At 40.5% G+C, this 23,226-nt stretch overlaps 1 protein-coding gene across 1 annotated transcript in view; it reads left to right on the forward strand.

Annotated features, from left to right (window-relative positions):
• The first annotated feature begins 281 nt into the window (after positions 1 to 281).
• The window catches only part of LOC106607602 (glutamate receptor ionotropic, delta-1), a 483,227-nt gene continuing 460,282 nt past the window's right edge, over positions 282 to 23,226 (forward strand). The window contains exons 1-2 of the mRNA XM_014204697.3: positions 282 to 650; positions 4,032 to 4,187. Of these exons, the coding sequence (XP_014060172.3) occupies positions 572 to 650; positions 4,032 to 4,187 (235 nt within the window). The 5' untranslated portion in view covers positions 282 to 571. The remainder of the gene's footprint in view (positions 651 to 4,031; positions 4,188 to 23,226) is intronic.

Consider the following 23,226-nt stretch of genomic DNA (forward strand, 5'->3'; position numbering starts at 1 on the left):
TACTCTGAAATAAAAACAGTGCGCTCTGCCCGCGTCTCTCTCCGGCTAGAACAAATTCCATTTTACCTGGCTTCTCCAGACAGCACCGAGACGTGAAGTCTCTGCAGTCACGTGGGTCGGGCGTACGAGCGAATGCTTTATTTAGAAGGTGTGTGTAGGCTGTGTGTGTTTGTGTGTGTGTGTGTATGTGCGCGCGCGTGTGTGTGTGTGTGAGAGAGAGAGAGTAGGGGGGGTGTCCCTCCGCATTTTTGCAGCTTGCCATGCTTTTAGACACCGTGAGCGCTGGAGAAGGCGAGAGCGAGAGAAGGAACGCCAGGCTCACTATCTGTCTTTGAATATAATAACGGGGTTCCCAGCCTTTCTTCCCTTATTTCCCCTTCACTTTCCGTTTTAAATAGTTATTTCCCCTGTTATAAATATAGTTGTTACTTTTTCTTTAGTGTTTCCTGCGTTTTGAGGCTTCTGAACGATAGTTGTGATTTGCAGCGTTTTTGGACATTGTTTGTGGTGCCCCAATTGATTGTCGGACAGCCGAGAATGCTTGGATGAGCTGCTTCGCTAAAAGCCGGAGATGGAGTTGCTGTTGATCTGCCTTTCCCTGTGGATATTGCAATGCAATTCTGCCGGAGCGGATTCCATCATTCATATTGGTAATCACCCTGGATAGCTATGCGCGGGTTTTAGTGAGAAGTGCTGCAGAAACATCTAGAATCAAGACTTTGTATAGTAGAGACAAATGCATGCGATGCGCATAAAAACCATAGAGCATGAAGGGCAGCTTCGGGGATAGTTTACGGGATAAATAGGCCTAATCTATTTTGACTGCGTCAAATGTAAACAAAGTTTTCAGAGAGAGTGCAGTAAGTGAATGGAATATATCGATGTCTTAAATGTCGATAAGACATTGATGATGATTTTCCCCATTAGCTTTTGGGGAATCAATAGTCCCATGTGTGGTTCACGGTTTGTTAAGCCCTCCCCCTGGAACGTGATCACAATATCAATACTATAGACGGGTTTTCAATGTGAGAGATGCAGTAGGCTTCTGGTATTACACTGGTTTATGTAGCCTAAACCTCGAGGGAGCTTTTCTGTCAGTTTATGCTTGTTTGATCTGCCAGAGTTTTCCAACACATAAAAAGCACGAGTCGTCATTGTATTGGGGAGATAGATTAACTCATGATGTTATAGAATTTTAAAAAGAGATGGCAGGATTTAAGTTGATGCCCGATCTCCACAAAATACAAATTATAAACGGAACTACGCCTATAGCCGGGTCGTTCCAATTAGGTGCCCTTTGAGTAGTGCAACTTGGTGGGGAAAAACATGTTATTTCACCTAATTGTATCATTCTGTCATAAAGAGCACATGTTCAACTTAATAAACAATGTATTTTCCCATCTCAAGTGGTTAAATAAAATATATATATATAGTACGTGCCTATTAAGTACCAAATAAAGTAACATGGTTGACCACAGGGTCGACGAATTCATCTTAAATCAGACATAAATAGCCTTGTGACAGAGAATGGAAGCTTGTTCTGTGCAAACGGGAGGGGCAACTGAATGCAAGATTCACACAAAAAAAATGAAATTGTTAACATGTCTAGCCTGTCTATCTATTGGTAACAGGGTTGACGTGTTATGCTCAACCCGCCCAGTTTTCCACCACCGAACACCCGAAAATTGCCAAAAAGAGTAGAATCAGTTCACCGGTTTTTACACTATGATTTGACTATAGTCCCGTTTTGCTCAGTTGGTAGAGCATGGTGCTTGCAACGCCAGGATTGTGGGTTAGATTCCCACGGGGGACTAGTACGAAAAAGTATGAATATGTATGCACTCGTTACTTTAAGCCGCTCTGGGTAAGCGCCTCTGCTAAATGACAAAAAAAATGTAAAATGTAAAAATGACTATTAGATGTTCAATACTTTGTTTAAATTATTATTTAAAAAGGAATAGTTTTACCATTTTAAAACGAAAGCTAAGTTCACATAAAATGGTTGACCTTAAAATGAGGGACATATATTTGTTTTACCTTAAAACTTATCATTAATCACATTAAATAAATAATACCCACTGGGCACAGAAGTCAATACAACATCTTTTCCACGTTGGTTCAACACATTTTCATTGAAATGACGTGGAAACAACGTTGATTCAACCAGTGTGTGCCCAGTGGGCAATCTGCAGAAATGACTTTGTCAAAGCATCAAGATAACTCGTGCTTTAAAATGATAGTGAAAACATGGATAAATGTTGGGATTAAGTGGGTTCATATCTTTCTAGAATGCACAGAGGATGCACAGAGGGACACACGCAAATATATGGTATTTCTTTGATGGGCATATTCTCAACATACCCTCAGCATACCCTTAAATATGTCCATTACTTTGTACTTATCATACGGCATACATGTCATGCATCATTCCACCGCTTACATATACCAGCAGTAAGTGCTCTCTCTCTTCTGCGTCATTCTCCATGGAAATTGCAGTATGGTTTTAGTAGACCCCAATAACACTGATAACCCAGACATTACAATTAATCATGCCACTTTCTATTGTTTTACACCACACTTTTGGTTTATGGGAATATCTGTGTTTGCGGTATTGGGTTACCTCTCTTTTTTGAATGTGTCTGCGTCCGACAAATGCTGAAGTGCAGTGGTCTCTCTCTCTCTCTCTCTCTCTCTCTCTCTCTCTCTCTCTCTCTCTCTCTCTCTCTCTCTCTCTCTCTCAAAAATAGTGTCGGGAAACTTTACGGAAGCTACACATGTCTTAAATGGCATACATTTGCCTTCAATGTCAGAATAAATCATGTCTCTGAAGTATATCGTCACTTTATTTTGTAGGCTTGTCATATTACTTCACTCAATGACATCGTCTGTATGTAATCCACTGTACTACAGTGTAGCCTCCATACGCTGTCCTCAAAAGACACCAGCCAAAGAGATGCAACTGACACGCAACGATGGTCAACCACAGTTCAACTTTTCCTCTTGAGGTTATATCCTTCATACGTACATACGTCCTTCCACAACACACGTCTGTTCTCAGCTTCATTGGATGCGAATTTAATCCCTGTAGCCTATGCTGCTTTCAAGGTCCTGAAATGTAGCCTATTGTGAGGCGCACAATTAAATGGTAAATAGCGAGGAGCTTTTGCTCTCAGGTCCATACAGTATGTGAAATAAATCCCATTCATAGTTTCCAGAGCTGTAGGCAAGTACTATACAAACAGCGTTTGTGACTATGTAGGTCTACTGCCGCTCTCCAAGGTCCTGAAATGCACGGCGAGGCGCACAATTGAATGTCATAGAGCTTGGCACACAAATTAACTAGCGTAGAACTATTAAATGCAATGTTTTAATGTGAATACATGTGCATAGGCCTACATGCAGCGTTCACAGTGGTACTGAGTTATATTTAAATGTGAACGTAACCTACTTATGTGGTTGTTGTGTTGTTTATAGTTTTTCTGTCTGTTTTTACTTCCTTTGTACACCAGTGGGCACTATTTTGGTTCATTGGTCACACGTCTTTTGGCACACGGTGACTAGGAAATGGGAATGCACACAGGTATGGAGAGTACGATAATTGCATCTGCTAGCATTTAAACCTTGTTATGTCTTTATTTTTGCTGCTAATAAATCGGCAAAACACCAACCCAACGAAAGTTCCATTTCTACAAAGCGTTCAGTTTTGCAAGTGTTTATGAACATTTTAAATCCCACCTGTGTTAGAGTGGCTACAGTATTACATCAGGAACTTTTGACAAGGTTAGGCGCTTCAGTAAAAACGTAGCCTAGCCTAAATTATATTCTGCCTACACATCCAAATGGCGCAAATACCACAGTGAACAATCAATAAGGTGGTCCAGTGTAAACTGCATCATCATTATATAAACGAATAGGCCTTCAATGATGGATGAAATGAACCTGTCGGTGAATAAATAAAAAATACATGGCCACAGTTCACAGTTTATTTTCCCGCCATAAAGTAAGCTTACATAGATTTTTTTCTTCAACAGGTGCCATATTTGAGGAAAACGCTGTCAGGGATGACGAAATTTTTCAACTTGCCATTTCTGACCTAAGCCTCAACGACGACATTCTACAAAGCGAGAAAATCACCCACTCTGTAAAACTTATCGAGGCTAACAATCCATTTCAAGCAGTGCAGGAAGGTAAGTGATATCCAGCAGAATAATTTTAGAAATTGATTGCTTTGCTGTTGTTATATTTCATTCCTTAGGTCTGGGGACACCGTTTCAGTTTGGTGGTTAGTTCTGACGTCAATGGCATAATAGCGCGAGGGCTACTTATCTTCTTACCATGGTCAGATATTTGCGGGTATTGTGCTTGTATTTTTTTTTTAACTCTTTCCATTTCTTGTTTTCATAGTTTGGTGTAATATCTACTGATTATGGTCTTAGACTTAGACTCACACGATCAGCCTAAGAATGTAGATGCCATCATAAAATAAACCAAGGCCCAATAGCAAGGGGTCTGAAACATATGTGTATGTCTCTCTCCTTCAGCAACCTATAGTCCACTGCATCCTTTCACAATGGCCTTGAATAGCTACTCCCTTACAAAAGCGCTCAAATAGTAGTATTACCTCATCTATAATAAGGTATTTCTCATTGTCATTCAAATGAGAATTCAATTACACCTCTTACAGTAACAGTGCCTGCATTGAAATACCAATTGATGTATTAAACTTCCATACAATCAACCTTCTCTATGTTGAAAGCCAGAAATACAAAATACCTCTGCAATGTTTCACAGAATAGGAAAATTGTAGCCCTGAAATAAGACTCAGGTATTACATTTGAAAACTCAAAATGCATTATTGCTGATCAAATACAATTTTATTTGTCACATACTTTGTAAACAACAGACTAACAGAAAAATGGTTACTTATGTGCCCTTCCCAATAATGCAGGAAGAAAGAAAATAGAGAAATAGTAGAAAAGTAAAACACATAATAATAAATAAGTAAAAATAACATGGCTATATACAAAGTCGATGTGCAGGGTTACGAGGTAATTGAGGTAGATATGAATAAAGTGACAGATTAACAGTAGTAGCAGCGTATGTGTCCAAAAAGTCATTGCAAAAAGGGTCAATGCAGATAGTCCGGGTTGCTATTTGGTTAACTATTTAGTAGTCGTATGGCTTGGGGATAGAAACTGTTCAGGGTCCTGTTGGTTCCAGACTTGGGGCATCGGTACCACTTGCCATGCACTAGGTAATCGAGAAAACAGTGTATTACTTGGGTGGCTGGAATCTTAGAACATTTTTAGGGCCTTCCTCTGACACCGTCTGGTATAGAGGTCCTGGATGGCAGGGAGCTTGGCCCCAGTGATGTACTGGGCCATACGCACTACCGTCTGCAGCGCCTTGCGGAAGGATGCCAAGCAGTTGCCATACCAAGCAGTGATGCAGCTAGTCAAAACGCTGATGAGTTTCAGCTAATGTCCTATGACTTGACAGCATGCTGCTGAGCCAATCTCAGAGTTTGGGAAACTACTGCATGTTGGACTTAATCAGTTAAGTTTTTGCACAGTAAAAGTGGGTTGACTTCCATTTAGGGGTTTGTTTTCTTAACTCGTCCTAATTCAGAGTTGCTGCCTGTCGTCAAAACATGTAGAAGCAAACCATTTTCTGTTAACAAAATGCTTCTGCTATTACATCTGGTGATAAGGTACCAGCTCTGAAACCAAGTGTAAGAGATGACAACAGATGTTCATTTCTGGCTGCAAACTAAACAAATCATTGAGGAAGAGTTCATATACAACAACAACACAAACGTCTATTGGGTATCAAGGCTGATTGATAGTGAGCCTAAATAACCTTGCAAATGAACCTGCTGCTTTGGCTATGATGCTTTACTTTGATTATTATCAAAGCTTACCAAGTGTGGTGCAGCAGGGCCAAGCCTAACCAGCACAAAGAATGCTGGCTAGGGGAACAAGCTCCATCTGAGCACGGTTCCCTTAATGAGGGTGTGGCAGCCCTCTCACTGACTGCCTAAAGACTTAAAGGTGCGTGGCTCTCACTCTACGGGGAGTGTGTTCTGGAGTGCACACATCATGTGAGGTATGGTTAGGGCCGATATGATTTGCAGCGTTTAAGCTTTTGGCTAGTCCTGTCGACTTCATGCTTTTTTCGAAGTTTAAAGCCTGACCTGTAGAGCTCTGAAAGAGACAGGATTTAATTGGCCTTTTCTTAATAAAAGCCTCTGTGCACTGAACTCCTGTCTCCTATGCCTTTACCTATGAGTCATTGCCCATGCCAAACCCCCTAGACAGTGTGAAACCACTTGCACTGTCACACCGAGTCACTATTTCCACACTAGCAGTGCTATTTCTATATTCTGAATGGTTGACTGTGGGTGTTTTGGAACTCTAGGGGCTTTCCAGTCGATGAGGCCGCAGGATCGATGAGCCTTCCTGGGCCTGGGGTGTGTGTGAGATGAGGGGGGGTTTTGAGTGACAGTAGGGTCATGTTGGCCTTTGCTTTGCTCTTTTGTTCACATTCAGCCCACTGTGACTGCCTGGTCTCATAGACTAGACGTAACATAGTAAATGTAAATCCAGGTCAAATTATTATAATAAGTTTGGTATGGTTACTTAAAGTTACTTAAGGCAAAAACAAAAATAGTGTGGTTAGTTGTAGTGGAAGGGTGGGAGTATAACGCAAACGTCTAGTAACCCAAAGGTTGTGTGTTTGAATCTCTTCACGGACAACTTTAGCATTTTAGCTAATTGGCCACTTTGCCACTACTTAATACTTTTTATCTACTTTGCAACTACTTAGCATGTTAGCTAACCATTCCCCTAACCCTAACCTTAACCCTTTAACTTAACCTCTTAACCCTAACCTTAACTCTAACCTTAACCCCTAACCTTAGCCACATAGCTAACATTAACATTAGCCACCTACTGTAGCTAACATTAGCCAAATTGGAATTTATAACATATCATTAATTTAATATCATACGTTTTGCAAATATGTAACATATTGTATGAATTGCAATTCGTAACATATCATACAAATTGTAATTCGTAACATGTCATACGAAATGGATGATGGACATCCACAAATTAATACATACCATACGAAACGCAACACATCATACTAATTAGAGTGTTTCAGATTTACTTTACAATGTTACATTTATCCCTGAGTCCAGGTTGAAGTGAAGAGGAGTCAGTAGGAGGGTAAGAGGGAAATAAACTGCTGTGGCATAACTGTATTCATTAGCATACTTGTCTCCTTGATTTAGAGGGACTAAAATGTGATGAGAGCGTCCATATTTGCATTAAGTTGATCACTGAATGATGGCAGGTTTGGGTTAGGTGGCATCCTTCATATCAAGACTGATATGATAGATTCAGGTAAATTATTTATAGTTGAGACTTGACTCGAATTGACAAACAATCAGATCATTGACAAGGTAGTTTGAGTTATTTTTCAAATTTCAAGTTTTTATTTAGCATTATAACACCCGTTAACTATTCACTGCAGGAGATGAGCGTCTATTTTAGTCACCCAGTTGAGATGCAGTAATATGTTGAGTGCTTTGCACCAATATCCCCCCGTCCAACACCCATTACTACAACTCCATTTTCATCAACCCCTCCCAAGGTAAAAGTCGAGGAGAATTTAATTGCTCTAAGGTAAGCCCATAGACTTAACAAAACCCACCTTCTACAATAACTGTAAGGTTCCCTTTTACCTTCCTCCACTGGCTCAAATAGACTCAAATAATAGCTCCTTTTTGAGTGTTGGTGTGACCAATCCAATATCCCCACCAGATTCCCCATTTATGACAACTCATTATTCGCAGCGCTCTAAACATGATGGAAAGCTGACCTTTGACCATTATTATCACTGTGGTTTAATAAGGTAAATCTCAATAAGATTTCTTTGTGATTTTATGTCTATTTCCTGGGTGTGAGGAGAATGTTCATTTCATTTTTTTCCCAGGGCTGTTTATAACTCTAAATTGTTATTGCAAAATGTAGATTTCTGCCTAAATAGACATACCCAAAAGTAACTGATATTCATGTATAATTACATGATTATATTTGGAAAGAACACATCTGGGAGATTATGAGGAAATTATCAGAAGATAGATAGGAGTTACATAGTACAGAATACACAAGATCAAGCACACACAAAATCATTTTTTATTTATTTTGAAAGTAGTCTTTCATTGACCAGCTATAAGTGAATTATTGATAACTAGAGCTGGAAACACATCAGATGGCTTCCACAACATGTGAACAATATCAGAAAAAAATGGGATTGATAGACCTAACAACTAGAAATAGGCAGATGTTTTACTAAGTGGTGTCAGGTGTGGTCACGGGACGTTTCCAAGTGTCCCTAAACCTCTCCAAAGTGGCATATGTCTGTAAATTAGATCATTCCAGTGATATTACATATTTGCAATCCCTAAGTGCTATTTGTTCAGTGTAAAAACACAATTCCGACCATATCAACCTCACTCAAACATTGTGGTGTTATGGGATATCCAGGGTACATTCAACCTCTCCAAAGTGTACGAATGTGGTAATTGCACTGTTTTTGCACACTGGATGTGCCTAAAAGTTATTGTTCACTATAAAAACTAAATTTCTACAACACCAACCTCTCTCAAACATTGTGGTTGTGTCGGGGGACATACAGGGGATATGGATGCCTACAGCGCGTGAGCAGGCAACATCATAATTTTGATGCGCAAAGATATAGTCACTCTGTGGACATTCGATGTTGCCATTAAGTCATACAGATAACAATAGGCTAGATGTGTTCCTACCAACCTAAGGATTAACTTGATACCCCCCATGTAGTTATAGCTGAAACACAGACCAAATCGAAGCTTACCTTGTAAGATGTTTGCTGTTTGGTGAAAACGTTGTGTAAAATAAACATTTTGACTCTCTGGCTGGTGATCAATAACGATAGGTCACAGGCAGACAAATAAGACATCCTCATGATCTGTGGAGTCCCGGATTTCGGTGTGTATCAACTAGTGATGCACCGATATGACATTTTTGGCCGATACCGATATCCAATATTTTCCTTGCCAAAAAAAATGATACCGATAACCTCATTACCAGTAAAACGTAATCAAAACCTATTTCTTTCTCTTACTTGCTGTGCTGTTTTGTTGTTCATTTGTTCAGTCGTTTCATTCTCAACCAGGATTTCTATGGAACGCCGTTTGGGTCTTTGCGTGTCAAAAAAAAAGCTTGTTGTCCAATCAGGACCTGAATATGACTGCACATCACATAATAATTTAACACGTTCATACATTTTTTAATGTAGTTATTACACATTGATTACACTATCACTCGTATTTCATATGTCACAACGATTCATCGATACGTATGGTAAAGTTGTCTCGTGCACCTACAGTGCTGGTCATAAAAAAAGGTGGCTAGCTCATGGATGCAAACAATGTTTTTCTACAAAAACATAGCAAAACAACATAATCTGCTTCAGTAGCTATAGTTAGCTAGCTAACTATATAGCTAGGTGTCATCATCCAACATAACCCTCATTTATAAGACAGTGCTTATTTGATTAATGGTGGTCTATGTGAACCTAGCCACAATAAGGATTAGCCACAATAGTGGAATTTGCGGTAAGCCTTCAAAATAAAGGTATGGCATAATTCTACTATTTGTATTCACTTTTATTTTGAAGGCAAACCGCAAATTCCACTATTGTGCCTAATCCTTATTGTGGCTAGTTTCACAACACATAACCCGGTCCGGTCGAGCGTCACTAGCTAGATGAAGCTAGCTGGCTGCTTATAATGTTAGCTTTGGGCAACAGGGTTAAGTAGCTGGCAAGCTAATACTTACTCACAAGGATTCCTAAATCATTGCTAAGAATAATGAAAATGACTGCAAGTTCTACTGGTCATTGTTTTCAGGCTGGTTGTATTGGTGCTAGCTAGGTACCAAGCTAAAGTTAGCTACCCCAGAAGTTGTGGTCGAACAATTGATGCTTTACTACCAACACGGTATTGTAAACACATCGTTCGTGGCCGGTGTTTGCTTGTTTGCAGACTTTTTGTACAGCTTTAACAGTGTTACTGTATCTTTTTTGACACGCAAAGACCCAAACGGCATTCCATAGTATGTATGTCGTGAAGCTAAAAGCAGTGACGCTATTACTGTGTAACTCCGGTAGGGCAACATCTGAAAAATAGCGCACTTGGTAGTGTGTACCGGTGCTCGACCAGTCGGAAAAAGACAACATCACACACGACAGAGAACAGTTGATTGTCAAGGGAAATTAATTCCATTATCTGGATTTCGCCTTTGAGTTGTCTCGCTGAAATGTTCTTTCTCTTTCAAATGACTGCTCGACTTGTTGACTGCTCGATCCACACAGCAGATATTGTGGGCTAGGTTAGGAATGCTGTGTTGCAAAATGTAGCGCAAAATTTTACGTGGCATCATTACGTCATGTACCTACGTTATATAGGCATGCACTGTAACTTAGTTTTTAACATCGGCGTTAAACTAGACATCGGGCCGATACCGAAGTTGGCATTTTTAGCTAATATTGGCCGATTCCGATATGTTCACCGATATATTGTGCATCCCTAGTATCAACGTATTTTGTGTTTATTTTCGTTTATGTTTCTCAACGCTAACCAGAATGTAGGTAGCAGCCTTCTTGAAAAGAGGTCATTGGCTCAGCCTGTCTTATAAATTTGTATGTCCATATATGGTAATGAGTCATACCAAAGATTTGAAGGCGCCGATCAATAGCCATATACTCAACTTCCTGCAAACTCCCTGTTTTTGCAGATAGGGGCTACCATTCTCATACCAGACTGATTTAATTAAAAAAAAATCAAATAGTGTCCCCAAATATGGGGACTTTACATTTAAGAGGTTTTAATTACCCAGTGGTTATTTTTAATCCGTCATAAGCTCTCTGATAGGCCTTCAGACCCTGCACTGCTCCAATCAGCTAAGTGAGGTCACAGCCATGGTGTACATTTCACCCTTTCATTTAGTCCATGTCTAACGCTATCCCTGTAATTATATTGTATGCTTTTGGGCCTGGCTTGGCCATGCTGCTTATTGTGCATTAATGCTGCATTGTATAGTGTTGGATTCGACATTTTGAACATTAAGGTTATTAAATAAAATATTATTAAAGATGATTAAATAAGTGATAGGAAAGAAGCATAGAATCAAATGAGAAAGAGACTGGGCCTCTGTAGAAAGACATAGCTGTGTAATGTGTTGGAATGTGTTGGGGGACGGGAGCAGAGCACCGTGTTGATACAGGAAAGACAGATGGACATCTGTGGATTAGATGAAGGAGGGGTTGAGGTCAGGAGGTGAAGACAGGTCACCCGAAGGGAGTTATAAGGGTTTGGTATCTTGTTACTCTTTTCCTGTTAAACCATAAGATCTAAGGATTGGAGAGAAGGGGGAGTGTTTTAAGTGGGATATATATATATAGCAACACACACGCACATACACGTGAACACACGCTTGCACATACACGTGAACACACGCTTATATATATACCAAGTTTAATTCTTCCCAAAGGTTCTCAACCAAGTTTAATTCTTCCCAAAGGTTCTGTACAGCTGTATTCAGACACTCCAACAGTGTCCGAATACAGCTGTACAGAACCTTTGGGAAGAATTAAACTTGGTTAAAGCTTCTCTAGTGTCCGTGAGTTATTTACTCTGAAAAATAAGAACCTAACAATAGTATGGAGGGTTTACGATAACATTGTTTACTAGTACGTAGCGCTGCACTGCAGAAGGGCTGTGTAGATTTGCATGACAAACTGAGTAGTTGTTAAACAATAGTTAGCCTAGTAAGAGATGCAGTATGTGTGATCCTGCTTTAGTTCAGTGTGCAAGCGTGTGTTCACGTGTATGTGCGTGTGTGTTGCTACTTTATACATGCTGAGTTGGCTGTGTGTGTATTTGTCTGTGTATATGTGTTAAATAGTGATTTATTTACTGTTCGTATCCTAGGTGTGTTTGCGTATGCATTTTTGCTGTACCTTTCCTCACAACCTGTCCTGTCATGTATGAATGCTGCCTTGCCTGTGCGTGTTGCATGTGCCTGTTCATGCTGTTGTGACCATGTAGTCTAATGCTGATTAGATCATAGCTAAACCTCTGGGGCTACCTGGCAAATAGAAATGCCTGTCAAACCTGCAGCACATTGAGGCCTGAAAGACACTCCATAGAATATGAATTTGTTTATATCCCCTTTGTCAGCATTGCCAAGCGCCATAGGACCTGTCAGAGAATAGAGAGACAAAGTGAGCTGAGAAAGAGAGTGAGAGAGTGTGAGTTATGGTCCAGGCCACTGCTCCTAAATGTGGTCACTGTTCTGTCCGTACTCTCCCTGGAAAGTGTTCCACTGGAGCATTCTGTACAAGGCTTTGTCCTCTGTGCTGCTGCAGTCATTCCTTGGGTGCACTGGGATATGTTGTGTCACTCAGGTTATTGACTCTGTATGTCTCTCTTTGAGTTTACTAGACACCTCTTAATGCATTGAGAGTGTAAGTCATCTCAAGGAATCAGCCTATAGAGGAATTGCTAACACTTTGAATGTGATTTGCCTTTGGGGTCTGGCGTGTTGGTACCACTGTTGATTAGATTTAAAGGCTGCCAATTTTCTTTTTACTCTGATCTGTATTCAAAGGAGTCATCAGCTTCTCTCTAAATGTCACTGCGAGCTGGGATTTCACTAATCTTTTAATGTGGGTATCAGAAAACAGACTGGCCTTTTTAAAGCATGGTACCGCGTTTAGAAAAAAAGTAAAGCAATGTTATTTGTTTTTCCCCCCTATTCCCTCGACAATTACAAGGCCTGTAATTGCCAGGTTTTCAGGAAATGAAATGGTGAACTTTGGATTCAGATGTAAACAAAGTGACTGTAAGGCACTAATGAGGGTGTTTCAGGCTTATCAGTGCTTTCTTTTCTCCACCGTTTCCGCATGTTCAGAGAACTCCAGCTGATGTGTCTTTGCAAAGTGATTTCAGATATTTTCATAGTAGTAGAGCACATTGGGTGGTGCTCTCTCTGGGTCATGCTGCTACAGGTTGAGTTTTATTGTGGAATGTAAACATAGACATCATGGTATGAGGTCTGGTAGAAACTATGGATGAATTGGACCGACTCTGTCATATACGGTATGAAGATTCCCAATCCATTGTTATTGCAGTATGTTGTCATATTATCTATTCACATGTACTTGCCTGTCTGTCTGTAGAAAGGATTTACTAAACTAACACCAGCATGGGTTATTATCCTGCATTTCTCTTCCATGTTGCAGTAAGAACAGTGCAGGTCAATATGACAGATGTTTTCACTTTTCTGTGACCCCAAAACCTCAGATTTTCCACCAAAGCTCCATTAACTGTAATAGTGATGTAGGTGGTGAAGAGGGAATCGATACTGATTGTCCAATCAGATGGATGCTTATGATTGTCTGTCAGCCTATATACAGTACTCTCTTATATATCCAGGTCACACGTCTATGGCATAATGTACCTTTTTCTATGGTTTGTTGTGCTTTGACATTATTGAGCTGCTTAAAAAGAGCTTGAGAAATATTGATGGTGAGGAGGGGGGATGGAGAGGAGGAGGGCAGGGATGGTGAGGTGGAGGGGGGGTGGGGAGGAAGGAGGGATGAGGAGGAAACGGATGGTGGGAGTAGGAGTTGGGGAGTGTGGGGGTGTTCAGGGGGAGGCATTTGTTGGAACCCCCCCTGCCTCATGCCGAAGAGCTTGGAGGGCAGTGTGTATAATTTACTACCCACCTCCTGCACTGTTGGCTGTGGAGGACTCCATTCCAGGACGGAAGACGAGGAGCGGAAAATAAGCCTCAGAGTAAATCCTATTAGATTAAACAGGAGGAGGAGGGAAACGGAGAGTGGGGGAGGGGGGGGGGGGGGGGGGGGCTGTGAAATCTTAGGGAATAAAAAAGATGAGGTCATTTGAAACTGTTTGTCTCTCGGTTCAGCTCACTGCCACATTGACTACAAGGCAAATGAGACAGTGTTTGTGAGTCGTTGTCTGTGGTATCGCCTAGAAACACAGTTCCATTCAGCATCAGTGAGTGGGCCCATCTGTTACTGTGTCACTCTGGCACAAGTCCCCACACTCCTGCCCAGGCATTATGGATTTACCTCATAATAAGGCTATGTAAGCCTTTAGACAGAGACTGAAACACCAAAACCCTGTTTTTTGTTGTTGTTGTGAAGAGCAGATGAAATCTGGACAAAATGCAGTCCATTGGACATAATACTATTAATAATGATAATTTATTGTATTTATATATTTATTTTCCAACTGCTCAAAACGCATTACATTCAGACATGCACTATAGCTCTTGCCTATTTTCAGAACAGATTGCTTTGAGACGTGTCATGGCTGAAGTCATAGCAAGCTACAAGCTACGAACCCAGTTAATTCCCCAAGCCATTTTTGTCATGCCACCCACATGAACGTCTACAGACGTAAAGTGCTACTGTGTATAATGCAAGTGGAAAAGCCACATACACAACAGATGATTTGATCTCAGTCTTTCTCACAGATTGTTGCTGGTAAAGGAAATGTGAGATGAATAATGTCTTCGCATGCTGTGGTGTACTCAACCCAACCAGTATGCTTTATGTTTCACAAATGAGAGCATGCATCGCTGCTCTTCGAACACTGACTTGATTTATAACCACTAAGTATTGGGCAGATTTGTATTTGTCTGGAAATTTTTCACATGCATAAAAATGAAAAATGACTTTCCAGAACCAGTCATGCGGTGCCCTCTTTATCCATCTGTCCATTCTTGTGATGTCACTTACTAGGGTATTCTTTGGCAATCATACTGTAGGAGGGTGGATAAATATCTGAGGTACATCATTCCACCTCTCCATAAGAGAGGGCGTTAATTATGAAGTAACTACAGGTTAATTAAAGATCTTCTGGGGGGGGGGGGGGGGGGGGGGGGAGAGAGGTATACGTGTGTGAAATGAACGTCCTCGAGCCCTTTGTAACTAAAGTTAATATGAATTATTCATATTTTACCTTAGTCAAGTACAGTACGCTCATCTTATTCCCTTTTCTAGTCATGTACAGTTTTGACCTCATTATGTCCTTCCTAAGACAGAAAATGTTCCGTACCATTGCTCTTATTTACCCCATTTTGTTTTCAGTGCTGCAGTAAGTGTGTGTGTGTGTGTGTGTGTGTGTGTGTGTGTGTGTGTGTGTGTGTGTGTGTGTGTGTGTGTGTGTGTGTGTGTGTGTGTGTGTGTGTGTGTGTGTGTGTATTTGCTTGGAGCAGTAGATGTCCTGGCAATAAAGCAGCTTCACATATACTGGCCAAATAGCCCATACAACACTGTCATCATTGCCAAACTAGCAGCTTTGGCTATGCAGACATACCCTATATGCCTTGTGAATATTACAGCCTTAAGACTAAATTAACATGTACAGTTCTGCATTAATCATGTATGCATACATTATAGATACATGTAATGTAAATAACTTCATAGAGACTTATTCCTTTGTGTGATTCTTGAAAATGTTGAATAAAGCAGGAAAGCTGTGCAAAGTTTATCAATCGTTAGAGCTGATCCCAATGGACAGACTAGATGACTGCATGGAGTAAACAGTCCCTAGCTACTAAGGCAAGCTTTAGAGGTCAGATTAAAGTTTCTCAACTGCAATCCCAAACAACGTAGGTTCAATCACACTTATGTTCAATCATACTCAGTCCATCATCATTCTGCTGGCCACATTCAGCAGTAAATTCAGCAGTGATTTGTCTACAGGCCACAATTTCCAGGCAGAAAATGTGTATAATTGGTGATTGTTACTGTTTTTAGTGACTTCACCTTTGACACAGTTCTACTACAAACTAACTCTGATTGAACCTGTAGCATGGACATGGCAAGCATAGCAAAATAAGAAGTAAGCTTAGGAAACCTTCACTGTGCTTGAAATTGGATCATAATTGTGGTGAAAATTATAGTAAATTGTTACAAAAGCCCTGGCAGAATGTCTGGAAAAATATTGTCTGATATGCTCAATATCCTGAAATCACTTCTCTGTCTGGACATAATGTGCAGCAAGACAAATACTCCCCATCTATTGTCTGTCATTGACAAAAAGGTCTATAGTTCTCCTGTATGCTTCCCTCACATTCAGAAAATTATGCATTTGTGTCTGTGTTACCTCCTTTCATAGACGAAAACCTGCTACCACATGAGCCACACCAAATGGAACACTGTGAAAGTAATGTCAGGGCTATTCCACTTTGTGAAATTGCGAAATCAGAAGTATAAAGAGCAGTGTGCTTCATTCCATTTTCCACTTCCAAAAAGAACAATACAACAGTAACACTTTACATTTAAGGGATACTTCGGGATTTTGGCAATGAAGCCTTTTACAGTGCATTCGGAAAGCTTCCCCTTTCCACATTTTGTTACGTTACAGCCTTTTTCTAAAATTGATGAAAATAAATAATCATCTCATCAATCTACACACAATACCCCATAACAACAAAGCGAAAACTGATTTTTTGTAATTTATGTAAATGTATTAAAAATAAAAAACATACCTAATTTACATAAGTATTCAGACCCTTTGCTATGAGACTTGAAATTGAGCTCAGGTGTATCCTGTTTCCATTGATCATCCTTGAGATGTTTCTACAACTTCATTGGAGTCCACCTGTGGTAAATTCAATTGATTGGACATGATTTGTAAAGGCACACACATCTATGTAAGGTCCCACAGTTGACAGTGCAAGTCAGAGCAAAAATCAAGCCATGAGGTCGAAGGAATTGTCCATAGAGTTCTGAGACAGGATTGTGTCGAGGCACATATATGGGGAAGGGTACCAAAACATTTCTGGAGCATTGAAGGTCCCCAAGAACACCAGTGGCCTCCATCATTCTTAAATGGAAGAAGTTTGGAATGACCAAGACTCTTCCTAGAGCTAGCCGCCATGCCAAACTGAGCAATCAGGGGTAGGGAGGGCCTTGATCAGGGAGGTGACCAAGAACCCAATGGTCACTCTGACAGAGCTCCAGAGTTCCTCTGTGGAGATGGGAGACCCTTCCAGAAGGACAACCATCACTCCACCAATCAGGCCTTTATGGTAGAGTGACCAGACGGAAGCCACTCCTCAGTAAAAGGCACATGACAGCCTTCTTGGAGTTTGCCAAAGGCCCTTAAAGGACTCTGACCATGAGAAACAAGATTCTTGTTTAATGATACAAATCATTAAAATCAAGACAGAAAATATTTACACAAGAAGCAACCTATTATCACACAGTCAAACTCTCATTTCATTTAGTAAGTTCACCATTCTGCCGTTCTCACTGTTAATACAAATCATTAAAATCCAGACAGAAAATATTTACACAAGAAGCAACCTATTATCACACAGATTGAACTCTTTGGCCTGAATGCCAAGCGTCACGTCTGGAGGAAAACTGGCACCATTCCTACTGTGAAGCATGGTGGTGGCAGTGTCATGCTGTGGGGATGTTTTTTCAGCTGCTGGGACTAGGAAACTAGTCAGGATTGAGGGAAAGATGAACGGAGCAAAGTACAGAGAGATCCTTGATGAAAACCTGCTCCAGAGCACTCAGGACCTCAAACTGGGGCGAAGGTTCACCTTCCAACAAGACAATGACCCTAAGCACTAGAGGTCGACTGATAATGATTTTTCAAGGCCAATACAGATTATTGGAGGACCAAAAAATTATAATTACAAGTATATCCTACGTAACTACATTGCTCTAACATTACACTTGATTCAGCATAGCCTTTGAGCCAGGTCATAACATAGAAATACACTAATTGAAAATGACCGGTAGTTAATGCCAGAGTGTGCCTTGTTACAATTGTTGTCACCAGGTCCTGGCCTATTTATTAACCCTGGTATTACATGTGGATTTGATGTTAGTGGCACCTAGTTACATGTAAGAAAGATACATTTTGGTTTGAGTTATTAACATGGTAATTCACAGGTGACCTTCAGATGTGTAATTACACAACAATAGTTGCATAGTATTACAAGAACATTTATAATAACATCAGTAATTACACATGCGGAATAACCTTCAGCAACTAGATTTGTAATTACACATTCCTTGTTCCAATTGTGTAATAACTGATAGCGCTACAACCTTATTACCATGTAATTACATAGTAACACCTATATAACTACTATGTTGTTACTATAGTTGTTACTGTGTAGTTACATAGTAATATGGGCAACTTAACGTAAAGTGATACACAACAGCCTCTAACTGAGCTTCTTAGAGAAGCATGTTTGTGGCCTTAGGGATTTCTCTTCACTGACTTTCTCACGAGTGTAGATGATGGAATCTGTACAGACCGTGTGTGTTGGCTGGTTGTCACTAGAAGTTAAAGTAGCCTACTTCTCTAGATTGTGCTCGACTTTCTAACTATCATACTGTGTGATGCTGTCATGGTACTTTTGGACATTTCTGTCTCTTTGATATACTGTAGTTTCTCAGACAGAATGCCTCACAGTGTGTTTTTATGGACTGAATCAGATCAGTTGTCTGTTTGTGTTGTGGTGGTGTCTTAATGGACTGTGTGTAAAAAGATAATCTCAAATTCTTTAAAATCAACCTTCTTCACCCCAGGGCAACAGCCCCAGTAATAAAATGCCACTATTCAAAGCAATCCTTTTATATCCATGATAAAAGCTATTGGATCAGATTATTAATGCTTTTTCCTTGTTGGAACACAATCTCCTTTCAATATCACAACTTTCATTATGATTGTCTGAGGAAATCCCAATTTGGAACCACATTGGATTTGTTGACACATAGACCAAGGCTAAATTCTATTGTTCAGGCTAATGGAGGCTTTAGTGTTGAGCTAGATCAGGATAGCCATTGGTGTGTGTGATAGCCCAATCCCCTGCCTAAGGAGGCAAGTAGCTTAGACAGCACGGTTTGTAAAGGGTCTATGTGATTCCCCTTTAGAGATCTACAGCCTTTTGTCCTCTGCACCAAGCACGATTTACCCTTAAACAGTGTAAATCTCTGATTATGTATGAGAAGGCTGGGGTTTGGAGAATGGGTTTGGGAATATCATCAATAATCCCTCTAGTCCTATAATACATTTCAATCCTTCCGTGCTGTTGATGTCCTTGTAGCGCTTGCTCGCTCTTTGATGTTACTCTTAGCTGCTTCAAGCACAAATAATCCACTTCCACTATAGTCTTCCCATTTTTGTGATTTTCAAGTGAACTCTGCGTCAGTACGAGTTTTAGTGTATTCACTAACCAGGAAACTAACTAGGAAACCTCAAAACATAGACTTGTCATCAGAAATTGTTGAAAAATGCCCGTTGCTTAAGTAAAGAGAAGTACGATCAATGGTAGACATAGATGATAGTAATGCTGATGACAACATCCTGCCTGTTCCGTGCTGTGTTTGAGCAGAGTCAAGCTGAATTAAGACGTGTCAGGCTGCTGCCAACCATGGGCTTATCCCAGGCTCATCGGAGCCTCACAGTAATGATTATTTGATCAGGACTATTTGAGCAGCGGGGTATGACAGGGCTATCTGCATGACAATAGCCTCATTCCATTCCCATTGTGAATTTTCCTCAAACCTGTAATGATCAAACAGTCGTTCCTCCCACTCAGCAGAATGCTTTTTTGGCGGGTGGGGGTGGGGTGGGGGGGGTGGGGGGTAGATCAGTTTTAATATTGCAGATAGATTGTAGCTTCTATCAATGTAATTGTCTGCATCACTTCCAAAATATTTTTATGACACTACCGGTCAAAAGTTTTAGAACACCTACTCATTCAAGGTTTTTTCTTTTATTTGTACTATTTTCTACATTGTAGAATAATAGTGAAGACATCAAAACTATGAAATAACACATGGAATCATGTAGTAACCAAAAAAGTGTTAAACATTTCAAAATATATTTTAGATTCTTCAAAGTAGCCACCCTTTGTCTGCCTTGATGACGGCTTTGCACACCCTTGGCATTCTCTCAACCAGCTTCATAAGGATTGCTTTTCCAACAGTCTTGAAGGAGTTCCCACATATGCTGAGCACTCGTTGGCTACTTTTCCTTCACTCTGTGATCCAACTCATCCCAAATCATCTCAATTGGGTGGAGGTCGGGTGATTGTGGAGTCCAGGTCATCTGATGCAGCACCATCACTCTCCTTCTTGGTCAAATCGCCCTTACACAGCCTAGAGGTGTGTTGGGTCATTGTCCTGTTTAAAAACAAATGATAGTCTCACTAAGCACAAACCAGATGGAATGGTGTATCGCTGCAGAATGCTCTGATAGCCATGCTGGTTAAGTGTGCCTTGAATTCTAAATAAATCACAGACAGTGTCACCAGCATAGCACCATCACACCACCTCCTCCATGCTTAATGGTGGGAAGCACACATGCGAAGATCTTCCATTTACCTACTCTGCGTCTCACAAAGACACGGCGGTTGGAACCAAAAATCTCACATTTGGACTCATCAGACCAAAGGACATATTTCCACCGGATGTCCATTGCTCGTGTTTCTTGGACCAAGCAAGTCTCTTCTTATTATTGGTGTCTTTAGTAGTGGTTTCTTTGCAGCAATTCGACCATGAAGGTTCCTCTGAACTGTTGATGTTGAGGTGTCTGTTACTTGAACTCTGAAGCATTTATTTGGCCTGCAATCTGTGGTGTAGTTAACTTTACTGAACTTATCCTCTGCAGCAGAGGTAACTCTGGGTCTTCCTTTCCTGTGGCGGTCCTCATGAGAACCAGTTTCATCATAGCGCTTGATGGTTTTTGCAACTGCACTTGAAGAAACTTTCAAAGTTCTTGAAATGTTTCGTATTGACTGACCTTCATGTCTTAAAGTAAAGATGGAGTGTCGTTTCTCTTTGCTTATTTGAGCTGTTCTTGTTGGTTTCAGGAAACTAGGCGTATGTTATGGGTCACTACTTCACAGGAGAGCCATTTGAACGTAAACTTTTTTGGGGGCAGAAATGCCTACTCGAACATGTGAACTTTCATGTGCCTTAATAACAAACGTGTATGCCATCTGTAAATACGAATACACTTTTTAAATTACGAGCCTAGTTGGTTTAGCCACAGAAAAAGCCAGCAACCTGGCCGAGATAATGAGTGGGCTGGACATGCCGAGAGAATTTGGATTGTTCTGCCATATAGCACGCTTCTGTCTATTTGAGCTGGTCAGTATGTCTAGGTAATCCTGTCTAACACAGCTTTAAAAAAAAATGTATCGCGAAGTAAAAATGCATGAGCCTAATGTCAAGTTAAAGTCTACTGTTATCTAACTAAAGCTAGCTGGCTGGCTCACTAGCTAACGTTATGTGTATGCTCTCCACTTTCTGGAGGACTGAGTTTTGAAATCAGTGGAATTTGAGTATGATAGCTAAGGAGATGGAGAAAACTCCTGTCTCCAGATTACATCTTCAAACTAAGGGCAATCATGGCATCCAACCGGAGACACATCCATTCATGATGTATACTGGTAAGATAGTCTAGCTAGCTACATTTTCAGACATTACACGTTTCTCATTTTGACATAAAGTATTTTCATTTCAAGTTAAAGTGTACTGTTAGTTAGCTAAAATTAGCTGGCTGGCTCGCTAGCTAATGTTATATGTATGATCTTATTATTCGTATCTCAGGGCAATTTGCTTGACTAGTTATAGCCTAATGTTAGCTAGCTAACATTGAACCTGGTTGGTTATCCACCTGCAGATTCATGCAGGGTAGTAACGTCATGAGTTGGGATTATGGTTCATTGTTTACCTAGCTAGCTGGCTAGTTGGCTACATATCTTAACAAAAGACTCCGGTCTGAGTGTGCCAGAGTGCAGAATAACTGATGAATTTACGACTGCTCAACACCCATTGAATATGGTTGGTGTCAGTAAACGTTGGCAAAATAGCGTAATTAAATTATTGCCAGCAGCACAGTTACAGTCACCAATGCTCTGGATGACATGAAAACAGCTTAACCAGCTCTGCTAGGAAGAGTAAAATGGTCAGAGTGGGGTGTTCTCTCATTATGTGTCTGAAAGGATCTAGCAAGCTAGCCAATGTTTACCTGTCAGCTAGGGTGCTTGACTGCCGTTGTGAGGTCAGAACTGAATTTGCAAACGGACAATCTGACAGCACAGTTGCAGTCACCAACGCTCTGGATAACATAACAGCCTAACCAGCTCTGCTAGGGCGAGTAATGTTCAGTGAGCTGTTCTCTCATTTGTGTCTGGAAGTAGCTAGCAAGTTAGCTTGGGTGATTGACTTTTATTATTTGTTTATTATTATTATGAACAAAACAAATACAAAAACAGAAATATACAAACAAGAGTACATAAACCTAACAGACAGAGGTATTACATATTGAGATACATTTTCATTTTGTCAAAAAGTTTTATGGTATGTATTCCTTTTTTGTTTTTACACTTATTGATCATTTCAAAATAATTTTTCAATTCTATCTTAAACAATGTGAAGAGGGGTTTGTTCTCTGCCTACTTCAAACAGCTCTCTGTCCTTGTAGCTGCCAAACAGCTCTCTGTCCTTGTAGCTGCCAAACAGCTCTCTGTCCTTGTAGCTGCCAAACAGCTCTCTGTCCTTGTAGCTGCCAAACAGCTCTCTGTCCTTGTACTCCTGGATTTATGTGCTGCATTCGACACTGTTGACCATGACGTCCTTCTGGACAGACTGGAGAGGTGGGTTGGCCTCTCCAGTCCAGTTCTAAATTGGTTTAGGACCTATTTAACCGGTTGAGAGTTTTTTGTCACCCTTAGTGAATATAACTCAAAGAAAATACATATCACATGGCGTTCCACATGTTTTTAGGTCTGGTACGGTTCAGAGTTATCAGAAAGCACAGCATTGATTTTCACTGCTACACAGATGTTACACAACTTTACATGTCTGTGTCTTCAGAGGATTTTAGCTCCACGGATAAATTATTAGACTATTAGTGATTTAAATACTTGGATGGCTCACAAATTCCTCCAGCTAAATAAATCAAGACAAGACCGAGGTACTTATTAATGGAGCCAAAGCCCAGAAAGAGAATCTGGCCACACATTGTAATTCACGGGCAATAAATATAAAACACCAGGTAAAAAGCCGAGGTGTTATTTTAGATTCTGGACCCAATTTCCA

The sequence above is a fragment of the Salmo salar genome, chromosome 01 (genome assembly GCF_965601325.2).
Source record: "Salmo salar chromosome 01, fSalSal1, whole genome shotgun sequence".
Taxonomy (NCBI): domain Eukaryota; kingdom Metazoa; phylum Chordata; class Actinopteri; order Salmoniformes; family Salmonidae; genus Salmo; species Salmo salar.